At 35.7% G+C, this 12789-nt stretch overlaps 1 protein-coding gene across 1 annotated transcript in view; it reads right to left on the reverse strand.

The window, feature by feature from the left end:
• Window positions 1-213: 213 nt before the first annotated feature.
• LOC140155005 (uncharacterized) overlaps window positions 214-12789 on the reverse strand; it is a 92266-nt gene continuing 79690 nt past the window's right edge. The window contains exons 60-71 of the mRNA XM_072177675.1: window positions 12364-12566; window positions 11797-11977; window positions 10972-11226; window positions 10394-10639; window positions 9781-9990; window positions 8937-9076; window positions 8195-8334; window positions 7554-7741; window positions 6708-6872; window positions 2173-2344; window positions 1286-1368; window positions 214-810 (exon numbers count right to left, since the gene is read on the reverse strand). Coding sequence (XP_072033776.1) covers window positions 647-810; window positions 1286-1368; window positions 2173-2344; window positions 6708-6872; window positions 7554-7741; window positions 8195-8334; window positions 8937-9076; window positions 9781-9990; window positions 10394-10639; window positions 10972-11226; window positions 11797-11977; window positions 12364-12566 — 2147 coding nt within the window. The 3' untranslated portion in view covers window positions 214-646. The remainder of the gene's footprint in view (window positions 811-1285; window positions 1369-2172; window positions 2345-6707; window positions 6873-7553; window positions 7742-8194; window positions 8335-8936; window positions 9077-9780; window positions 9991-10393; window positions 10640-10971; window positions 11227-11796; window positions 11978-12363; window positions 12567-12789) is intronic.

A 12789-nucleotide genomic window follows, 5' to 3' on the forward strand; every position in this document is an offset into this window, starting at 1 on the left:
AAATATTCAAATTTTAAAGCAATGACTAACCAAACATGGCAGATCACCCAATGCTAGAACCTGATTGTCTTTGGGACCACCTGAATGCTTATTCACACTGGAAAATCTAAATCTGTGACTCAAGAAATACCAAGGTTATTTTATTTATTTATTTTTATTTATTTATAACATTCGGCGAAACGCCAGGCAAAACCCAATATTGACAAGCAATAAATTGAAGGGATGCCTTGGAGTTAGCATCACCAATTCAATGCTATGGAAAACAGGAACATAATTTGTTAATTTATTTGTCCAGGCATATTTTACATATTGTTAGCATATTAAATAACACACATAGATTAACTGACCAGGTAACATATCATAGATAGATCTAGATATGAACAAAGTATGGCCATAGCAATGCTTATATGCTCTTAAACAATCTTACTTTTTGGCACCTTTTCTGATCACCCATCAACCCTTTTTTTTTTTTTTTGCCATACCTACAACCCTGGACCTTCTCTGGGTTTTGCCATGATAGTTGTACAATTAGTACAACACTTTTGTACAAACCATTTTCTGTAAAGAGCAAAATTCAAATAATATTGCCTTCTAATAAATAAACATGGTGAATGTTCTGCTGTTAACACATATCAGTCTAATCCCCTCATAATGTTGAAATCTCAAAATCTTCTTCATCTGTGAACTCATTTTCATGAATTGTATCATAAATGTCATTATTGTCTGATTTGTTTGGTTTATACGTAGGGTTTGAATACTCCCCAGTACTTGAATAGAATGCTACATTGGATGCAAATGGGGCATCATGAGCTGAAAGAAAGAAAAAAGAAAAAAAAATCAGTTCAGTTTTATTTCACAATTAACCAACTTCTACATGTGTAAAACAGCATCATGTGGTGGGGGAGGCCAAACAGAGCAGAGTTCAAACAATTTTGGCCCCCCTTTACAAATACGTTTTCAAGACAAATCAGTAAACAGGATGATGCAAACAAAGCTGCTAAAACTAATGTTATTGACAATCAAATCAGTAAACCAGGGGTGTGAGTGACCTCTATTGAAAAACAAGGAACTTTGTTCAAAACACTGAGAGGAAAAAAGAGGAAAATCACTGAAATATGCTCAAAATGGGCTGAAAATGAAAGAAAAAGCTAAAATTTTGCCTCAAAAAAGAGGAATTCAGCTTAAAAGAGGAGATTTCACACCCCTGGTAAACATGATGAATAGATTTTTAAACATTTTGTTGGTGTTAGGCCTAGTCAGCAGTAAAATTATTCAAGATACTTACATGTATTTAATTTGGCAACGGCTACACTATCTGCGTAATCATTATCAACATCTTCCTTATATGCATCTATGAATTCTTCAGGTCTGTGTACAAAATGAATATTAGTCATTTCATAAATAATCATGAGACCACTCACCAGTACCAGTATAAATGACAATGACTGAACAAATTAATATCCAGTGCTTTCTGATATGTGATAAATTCCTTAAAATTAAGACTGAATTGTTACATTTATAATAACTCTGGTAGAAATTGTTTCAGAATTTTGCATTATGAGAATAAATGTATTAGATGTGTAACCTCTGTTGTGCATGTAATGTCTCATAAAACAAAGGCAATATTTTGTATGTGACAAGATTATGAAACAATACATGCTTGAGAGAGGCTCAAAATATTCTTCCCTCCTAATTTTACCCTCTCCCAGAGCTCATAATTATTGCACAGCCCTTATTAGAATAAAGTTCTATAAAACAGTCCTTATTGGATTTGTGAGCATCTTCAAATTTTTCAGATAGTACTGATGACCACAGAATTAGAGGAGAACCGGGACTCCCTATACCACCACATACAATCGCGCCATCAGCTATGAGGAGTATTCGGATCCTTGCCGACGTTGCGCAGACACAAACAAAAACAATTCTGCATCTCATCTGCAGCGTACTCGCATGCAGGTCACATCAAGTGTGTCTCTCAAATGCGCCCATCATCCATGTCGCGCTTGCATGACAACAAATGCCTCGAGCGCATTCCGAGGGAAACCGAATACCCCCAATTTTTGCTCCATGCCTGTATCAAGATGGCGGTCGAGTCCCGGTTCTCCTACTCTTAATTCTGTGCTAATCACAGAAATATCTTGCAATATAATTTAGTATTTTCCTTGTACTCACCTTCTTGTCTTTTTTCTTGATGTGCAACAACATATTGTGATAAAAATGAAGAGCAAAAGTGACCCTCCTCCTGCACCAACTACTATATAAAATATCATGCTACCTACAAATGGCTCTGCTATGGGTGTTATGTTCTTTGTAGCTGTTGTACTTGGTGCTGTTGGTTGAATATCTGAAATTAATGAATTAATCACTTTGATAAGAAATAGTTAAATTATATTACTTATTCCTGTTTCTTCCTACAATTGACTGGACATAAGGGGATGAAGTCTGGATTGCATTACATTTCCTGAGTATACTGATGTGATATTTAGTCCGCACCATAGAGTCATGTGATACACTCTTTTGGTGCTCCTTCAGCTGTGTAGAAATGGACTTGAGTATGTGAAATAGGGAAAAAATTGCAGCGTAAAATCTATGGAGCATAAACGGTCTCATTTGCATAACAAGGAACCACTTTAATAAGAGCCAACACCCTATATATCAGTTTAGTTGATATCTGGTTTCTCATTTTAACAGCACTGAGATAAATTTTACCGATTTGGAATACCTTATTTCAAACATTAGCAACCTTAGCAACTAATAAAATCCCCATTTCTATGTTCTGTGCAATTTTCTATGTATTTTGTAAAAAGTAAAAATAATAGGTACATGTAGAAAGAAACACAACTTTACATAGGACACAAAATATTACAAGTAGACCGCCTGACATAAAAGGTCACACAATGATACCAACTTTATTACATTTATTCCTGTTTAATAGTGACTACAAACACAGATTGAGAATGTGATATTTCACACAGATGGAAGGATGGATCCTCAGACAGAGCTGATTCTATAGCCTTACTCGTATTCTATAGCATAAGACAATAATAAATAATAAAAATAATAATAATAATATGGAAATTTATAACACACAAGTATTCCATCAGAGCTGCTCACTGCGCAACAACAGGAAAATGACCACAACAGGGAACATAATGAACAGGGCATAATACAGTAAATATACAAAATACCATATTAAGAAAAACATTTTACACTACAAGTCATCAGCAAAAAAGATATTAAACAGGTGTGTTTTTACTTGAACCATGATTTAAAAGAGTTAAAATATTACAGTTTTTAATAGAGTTGGTAGATTGTTCCAAAGTTTAAGCACAAATGACAAAAGAACGGTTGCCAAAAGAGTTGCTAGATCATGATCACCTAACTCAATATGAATTCAATAGAGCATGTAGCTAGAGGTAGGTAAAAAATCAGAAGTTAAATTTTCAGCCTTTGTGCATGCAACCATGTCATGTGACCTTATGAAAATGACATCAAATAACTGTAAAGACTACTTAATTTTACTGTATTTCATCAAATTGTCGACGTCCAGCATTTTTTAAGGAACTTATATATTATCAGGAATCCAAATATTCAACATTGTTTCCAAACTTGTAGAAATGCAAAACTTTGGAATTTGTGGGTATTAAAATTATCAAATCTGGGCACCTTGTGAATTTTCTGAAATGGAATACCTCAAAAATAGATTCTACTTTTACAGTAAACAGGTGATGGTCCACTGCATACAAAAGAGGCAACTGCAAGTTGATGCTACCTATCATATAATGAACCATTCTTAAAGTTTGACATATATAGTACTAAACATAATAAATAGGTTTACTATTGCATTGTTGTGATTTGCTGATAGTTTATTTAGCTAAGCAGACACATCCCACAAGCAGTTTTGTCCTTGGCCCTGGCAAATTTCAGTTTCCAAATAGCATGCAGAATGGTCCAATTTTCTGGATTTACTAGACTGATTTGTTACTGTCTAAGATATTTTTATCATAAAGTATCAGTGCATTAAATAATGCAAGCAATGGTTAATCTGAAGACTAATACAATGCCATGGGAGAAACGTGTGATTCTGTTCAGCAGTGTAGGAATATTTCTACTGATGAAGGTCCTCAGTGCACTGCTGGTACCGATTCTTGCAGAGTGGAACTGGACTACTGATGCTGTAAATAACTTCACAGTACAATGTGTGACAGAAAAACTATGTGCAAAACCTATGGATGATAACTGTGTCTGTTTAGACCATCATGCTGAATGCATTGAAAGAAGCATGGTATCGAACATTAAATATGATGTAGGCCATACCACACCTACTTCTGCTAGAGGAAACATCACCAGCCAGAGGGAGGTGTCAAATATAGAGCAACAAGCAACAAATACTACTTGTTTAAATCAAGTATACCTGAATACTCCTGGAGTGACACTTCATATCAACTTTCATGTAGTAATTCTATTTTTGGTACCAACAATATTATCTTTCATAATTTCCCCAATGGCTGGGGCATATGGGGATACTTATGGCTTTACCATACCACTGCTGATAGCACTCTTTGCTTCTTCAACCATGACATTTCTGTATGCATTTATGTCCAGTTTCACTGCCATTTTTGTAGGAAAACTACTGCAAGAATTTGCAGGTGCTAGTACAAAACCTGCTATATATGGTCGCATGTATGCCATATACCCACCTAGCACAAACAGAGGAAAGACACTTCTTGGCATCCTTATGGCGTGTAACTCTTTTGCATATTTCGGACCAGCACTATGCGGAATTTTGTTCATATATCTGAAACAAATGGCGGCATTTTTAAGTTTTATTCCTGTTGAAGTTTTGCTCATATTTTCCATTCTCTTGACAAGTCAAGTCAACAAAGTTGAAAGTTATGATGAAAACAGCAAAGGTGGGAAGATGGATGGGATAGATGAGGACAAATTTCTCTACCATCATGCAGACTCTGCAAGAATTCCTTTACTTGATGCAGAACCTAATGATAACCAGTTTCCCTTTCCTGAAGCAGAACCACCAGATGATCCTTTTCCTGAAGCAGAACCACTAGATGATCCCTTTTCTAAAGCAGAACCACCAGATGATCACAATGATACCAAACTTTACCAAGTTATAACTAACCATAGAATTCTTATTGTAAGCCTGACTCTAGCCATTGTGTACTTCCCAAAGGCATGTCTGCAACCTGTTATATCAATATGGATGAAACAGAGATTTGGCAGCAATGCTGACACCACAGGTCTGTTCTGGGGTACTGGTGGTGTAGCGGACATAGCAGCAAGTGTTATCAGCGTAAAGTTTTCCAAGCGGTATCCTAATCACATCTGCCTGTACACAGCAATACATTTAGCGTTAAGTTCTTTACCTTTCATGTTACTCCCAATGTTATCATCACCATATACAGCAGCTACCTGCTTTGCATGTAACATTTACCTAGCTGGTGCAACTCGTTATGGTGCCACCAGTATGCTGTCAACTTTAGCAGAAACAGAATTTCAAAAAGGATATGGACGTGTTATAGGTATCGGTAATATTGGATCTAAACTGCCATATTTTATTGCCCCAGTAATATCAGTGTTGTTATATAACACAGTTGGATTCCAAACAATGTGCATAATTATAGGACCATTATTGCTACTATGGGCACCATTTCTATTTTTTGTAAGAGATACAAGTATAAGAAAATCACCTGATCTAACTGATGAGAATGAATCTAGTGAAGCATGCATGAAGCTTCCAGTTGTCAATCATTTTCAAACATCTTCTTTTTATGTGCAACCAACAAGAAACCAACTCAAATTGAGTGACCTTGTGTAACAGAAACTCAAATGAGTATTTCTGAGTATATGTCAATTCACAATGAGTAACTTGGATAGTGTAAGTAACTCAAATGAGTCACTTTTAAAATGACTCATAAGCCATTTGCAATGAGGGATCATTATTCCAAAAAAAGTTAAAGCTAAGGTTTAGGGAATTTTAAATTAGGTTAGAGTTAGGGTTACAGCTATGGTTAGCATATTTAGGGTTAGTGTTAGGGACTCAAATATGGGTTTTTGGAAAAAAATCTTTTGGCCTTTCTATGGGACAAGAGTTAACGTTTGTGACAAAAAAAAAGTGAAATTTCAACTTATTTCACTGATTTTCCAAAACCTTCCCAATCCACCACCACAATCAGGGACTGCCTTTTGAGAAGAGCGAGAGCAATCACTCTCTACTGCTCTTAAATCTGATATAGGAGAGTGATTTTCAGCTCTCCTTATTTGGCTATTCTCTCCTTACATTCTATTGTAAATGCTCTAAACGGCTCTTCTTAAAGGCTCCAGAAGAACTATGAACCGGCAAATTCCAAAAGACAGTCCCTGCACAATGTTTCTTATAATACTATAGTAACTTTCCCATTATAATTACTATTATAAGAAACATGGAGGGGGTGGATTGGGAAAGTTTTGGAAAATCAGTGTTCAGTTATTTCTCATTTATGGAAGATGCTTGTTAATTTAGGAATGTCGAAGTGAGTTCCAGAGTGCAGGTGCGGTGAGAAAAAAACTCTTGTCGAAAGCTGATTGCAGGCCTTTATGGCCTGCAATCAGCAAACATTAAATAAAAGAAAGTTTTCAAAAAATCAAAGATAATTACACAATTGAATACCGCACCCACCCTGTTGGGTAGGTATTTAGATCATACTTACATTTACTACACAGACTACTATCAAATGCTCCATCAGATTCAGTAATGTAGTTCTTGGAGCATGTTTTACAGACCATCTGTCCTTCAGCATCTTGATAAGATCCAATAAGACAAGGAAGGCAAGTGCTATCGTCTATACTATAGCTTGTTCCAGGAGGACAATCAACTATTGATAAAAAAAAAAAGTTTTAAGGTAAATTTTGTACAAACTTGCATGCAAACTATGAGTTGACAATACTATGGCTTATAAATATATCAATTCATTCCTAGCAAATTACCAATTCATAGCTAAGAGTTATTGTATAGGCCTATTACTTTGTAAGGCAAAAAAAAAAAAGACTAATAGTGTGTCTCAAAGCTGTCATGTATCCTTGTTTTGGTACATGTTCATTCTTGTACACTTTTGTTCCGTTGTTGTTGTTATTTCATTCTTTTTGTATTTAAAGAAAAGTAACCCGATTTGAAATTATATCAAATTCTAGAATACTACAAGGCATTTGGCTACGGTATGTTGTGCCCAGATCCACCGGTCTTAATTAGGCATCTGATTGATCTTGATGTAACACATGTCTTTGCCAAGGTAAAAAGTACCATAACTCCCCATTCTATTAAAATCTATCATCAAAAAAGTGTTATGTAGAGCCTGTATGGTTATTTCTTTTTGAGTTTTAAACATGTTGAACATTTCACAAGCTTTGAGACATACCACACACATTTTTAACCTAAGAGTATGATACATCTCATCCTTGTATCTTTATCTTGCTTTGTGTTTCATTGTGGTTCTTAATCTTGATAAAAGTATATTTTGGGTAGTAAAAAATTATCACCATTGAGCACTTTTACTTACCACACCTAGCTCCAGCTGGTTCTTTGCCCTGTGAACACACCACCACAGTCTCTCCTGCACTTGCACTTAATAGTTTTAAGATTATCTGTCCACCTTGCGGGCCATCCACTACCAGTTCCTCTGGTACCAGCATGCTGACAGGAACACTAAGAACAATTTCCAAGGGTTGTATGTCTGTTGCATTATCTCTGATGACGAAAAGAAAGTTTTGAAGTGTAGAAATAGAAATTGATTCAATTTTAACATAATAAAGTAAATTCTTACTTGGATCTGATCCATGAATCACTCTGTACTTCTCTCATTCAAAATTAGAAATTGCTATTCCATATCTGCTTAATTCAAAATGATTAAGAAATTGATTTACGTTATTTTAAGAAATGCTAGCAGTTGCTGATGCATAGTAAGGTAGAAGAGGTCTGATTTTAGAATACAGACAAAAAACCTAACCTTTGCTGACAGTTATGGATCAACACCCATTCTCACTTACTGTGCTACTAGGAACCACACCCTGGACTCAGTGACAAGAAGAGAATATATCCAGCTCTACAACAACCACTCTTCCCAAGGCCATGAGGTATGTCTAAGAGAATAGATCTCTTTTTTTGAGGAAAACATGTTAGAGTAGAGCCACAGTGTCTTACCGTTCAGCACTTAAAACATAGGTTCCAATTGCAATCTCGGCATTGCTACTTTGCTGTCTTTTCCTTCTCTCTGCATTATTGCATTCAATGATGACAGAATCAATATCACATGTTGTATTCTCAAATGCATTGCATCTTGCCTGTAGAAAAAAGATTAAATGTGATTATGAAAATCAGCTGTTCTTATGAGGCATTATGGTTAAACTTTTGCTGCAGGTGCAAAATCTATTCCTAGCTCATTTAAGATAGATGATGTACCATTTTTAATCTTCTGAAGGAAGGACATATTTTAAATGCCATACTTTTTCCAAACTGTTATTCCTAATAATGATTATGTAGAATGCAAGAGAATATACAATCCTGACAAAAAAGGGCTGTTGAATTTAATTGTGGAAAATGTGTGTTGGTTATTAATTCAAAACATTTCTTTGTTAGTCAAAGTATGAATCTTTTTATAAAGCAACTGAAAATGAGTGATCTAATGATACACTTTTGCCCAGATTAACAAATAGAGGCCAATCACATGTAGATTAACATCTCTATACCTACAGTCTGTCTACTCTGAAGTACAAAGTACCGATGCGGACGCACACATTGTGCCGACTTTGAAGGCACGCATACCTCAGCAGATACGCAGCACTGCGCACTGTTTACACGCTGTAGAGGCTGGTCATATGATGCTCCCCCAGTACCCAATCATGACTAATTCTTAATTGGCCAATCAACACCTCACAATACTTACCATCAAGTCAGCACTATTTTGTAATTCTTGCTTGAGTGTTCCTGGGATATTATCCTGTATATCAATACATTGAGCATCATCTGTGGTGATTTGGTATCTAGCAGTGTCCTGTCTTGTCCATTTCACACCATTTGTATTCACTAAAAAACAAAACAAACCAGAATTAGTGTTAAAATGAAGGAACTTTCAACCTAAGGGAGAGACAGTCACTTATATACCAGAGGTGATGGGTCCCCATTCATTGCTGTGACCAATAGATTTAAACTTATGCTTTATCATCAAAAGACCACTTATTTCACTGCAGATCCATTATGCAAAGACTATTTTATTTTTCAACCGGAAAACAGCAGCTTTTATATCCACTTGCTTTTAATAGCAAAGCCACATGGAGTCACTAATTAAAAATAGATTTCTGTGTGTGAATGTAAGATGAAAATAAAAATAAAAATTCCTTAAAAAAATTTTTAGATAACAATGTTTTAACATTAAAACAGCAATGAAGATGATGAAGGTTAAGTTAACATAACAATGGCCTGGGAGACGTGATGGAGAATCAAAACTGATGCCGATAAATTAGATGTCAATGGCCGTAATACTATACAATTATAACATGGGTGTATTATAGAAACATGAAAACAAAATTTTAAGCTTGCAGTAGATACCAGATTTATTTTTCACCAGATTATATTTTATGTGCTGCCTATTCATGAACTAAACTGACTATTCATGAGTGAAAAACTCTTAACATCATTGGTCAATTTAGCTCTGTGAAGCAAAAACTATGCAATGCGTAGCAACTTCACCGTATGAAGGGTGCCTAGATAAGTATAAGCACGACACTAACCTCTTGCACAGGCAGGCAGCGTAGTAATATTGGTATTCACCTCCATGTTGACCCACTGATTTGCTATACATTGTAGCACCAAGCCATCCATGCCAACTGTTACCCTATCAGGGAACACAAAGTCATTTGTGCACTGTAATACGCACACAGTGTAGTCATCACTGCAAGAAAGACGAGTATGTGGTGGCTTCTCCAGCTCTGGACAGACCTCTGAAAAACCATAACAGAATTGTTGGTTAAAATTTGAGATACTTCTTGGGAAAGAAGTGCATAACAAAACACATAGAAACAGAACATGCAGACAGATATAGTTGGGCTATGTAATAGCAAAAACATTCTGAATACAATTCAATCTTGTTGTTCATTACCTACACATAATAATCAAAACATGGACAAGTCTATGTCGCAGCCAAACATATACCTTTTATACTCATGTTGATCAATTATAATGTTAACCCTTTTACAAAGTAACCCTTTTACACCTTTTACAAATGCAAATCTGTTCTCATCCCCTGTAGTTCTCAAAAACTGGACAAATTTTATCCACTTTGTTGCTTACTTGAGTATCCTAAAATATTTGATTGGGTAACATTTATCACTGAATGTAACTTACCTTTCAATACTACCTGTACCGTTACATCACAAGTAGCCTCATTCCCAGTGGCATCTCGTGCTATGTAGGTGATGGTGTACTCTCCAAATGTGTCTAGTGTTTTCAAGTCAGGCTCCATGACTATGACATCAATGCCTACATTGTCACTAAATGTTGGACTAGGAAAGTCAGGGGTTACTGGTAGATCTGGGGTTTTAATGATGATTGGTTCATCTGGACATTCCAAAACAACTGGAGCTTCTTTATCTGTTGAAGTGTTGGACAAAGTAATTGTGTTGTACATGAATAATTAGGGATCAGATCGTGTCACATATGTACTTGTGGCCCTTGAACATGTTTACACCAAAACTGCCAAGCAGTTGAAGAGGTTTTGCTTTAAACATGTTCAGGGTACAATGACACAAAGGTTTTCCTGCCCAACAACACATACAATGGTTAAATTTCACAAAGGAGATTTACAATTGATTTGCATCTCAAATAAATGGGTAAATGTTCTTCTATACCATGGTAACTGCAGATGTAATAGATTAAAAATCCACCTTTATTTAAATTTCACCTTTATCTTTCTGTCAACCTACCATGTATTTCAACAGCAAATTCACATGTTGCCCTACTCCCTGAAGCAGTACTTGCTTCATATATAATCTCAGTCAAACCTGGTCCTTGTCTTATTGGAGGAGATGGGCCTGTTACCAAGGTAACCAAGATACGGTTACCAAGGTGATCAGATGCTGTAGGTTCTCTCCAATCTACTGGCACAGTAGATTCTCCTTCAGGAAGGTCAACATTCAAAGTTTCACCAGCACAATCATGAAATACTGGAGTTGGATCAGCTAGGATCAAAATTAAATGGAGAAAGATGATATCATATTAGAATACTATGAAGCTTGTTGTTTCCATTTACATAATATTATCTTGCATGATATTTTTGCAACTTTAAAGGAGTCCTTGCTTAAGCAGTATGCATGTAAACACCACCTCTAGCCCTAAACTCTTATCCTAATCCTAGTCTCAAACACATCTTACCCCAAAACTTAGCATTATAACCCTAAAATGTGAGGTATGGAGGTGTATTGCAGCACTCTGTCAATAGTGTAAATAATCCTGGGATTAAAAGTTTCATGTGTTGCCTCTTACACAATTTCAAAACATATCATGCATGCAAAAATGTCTCATTTTGTGGTTATAAAATTGTTATTATTGTGACTGCTAGTATTAGTCATCATAGCTAAATATTCAACAATTTAGCTGTAATTTGCCTACATGAAGCTCAAACAAGGATGTCTCTGTTCAACAATTGATACCTGACTGGTATCAAAGTAAACATACAATATGGCATTTGTACAAAACTAATTCTGTCCCATTATTCAACATTTATATTGTTGTTATTCATAGCCACTCACCAATTTGTCTGTATTCTATTCTGAATCCAGTATTTTCTCCTGTTGGGTTGGTTAACAGTTGAATCCACAGTGAGTTGCCATGAGATGTAATTGGCTCCAATGGAATGGGATCTGATGAAGTATCTAAATGGCCACAATATCTACCAACTAATTCTGTTTCTATATCTGCACTCTCACTGACCTATAGTTGTGAACAAAACATAACAAAATAATGTGACTGACTGGAAAATTATACATTTGGGGCTGGACCAAATTAATACACAATAAACAATAAGTTTATGACTTAAGCTTGCAACAGATATTTTGAATTTGAAAGTACTAACTAACCAAGCAAAACATTGTCTGGTTAAATTACTTTGATAATAGTCAAAGGCAAAGCAAAGAAAGTAATAAAACAAAACTTATGAAGGTCATATAAGTTGTCATCATTGTTGATATTGTCTTTATTATGATCACCATCAGATATTTTGATCGCCATCATCGTTATCATTATCATTGCTATCATCATGATTGTCATCATCGTCATCCTCATCATCATCATCCTCATCATCCACTTACTCATCTTACCTTGACCATATCCACACAATCATCAAGCTTCTCCACATCTAAATGCACAAATTCCATTTCTACCACAAATCCATTAGGTGCCTGTATTTCCCACACACAGTTCAGATTACTAGGATAGCTGTCAGGAAACCCAGGAGATAGTAACTGGCCACTAGGGTCTGTCAGTATACCTCCACAGGTGTCTGGTGATGGACTTGGTACCACTATGAAAAGAACAAATAATAGGAATATGAAGAGACTGAAATTCTCCCTTTGTTTGGAACTATTTTAAAATGGTTCAATTGAAAATAGTTGGATTTTTGTTAAACTGACCAGGTGGGTACTTGAATTTATATACAAAACATATTTTACCTCCTGTACTGAAACGGAACATAACATACCCTTAAAGGTCCGTAACCCGATCGACAGCATCATCCCCGATTTTTT

Source organism: Amphiura filiformis, chromosome 6 (assembly GCF_039555335.1).
Source record: "Amphiura filiformis chromosome 6, Afil_fr2py, whole genome shotgun sequence".
NCBI classification, from domain to species: domain Eukaryota; kingdom Metazoa; phylum Echinodermata; class Ophiuroidea; order Amphilepidida; family Amphiuridae; genus Amphiura; species Amphiura filiformis.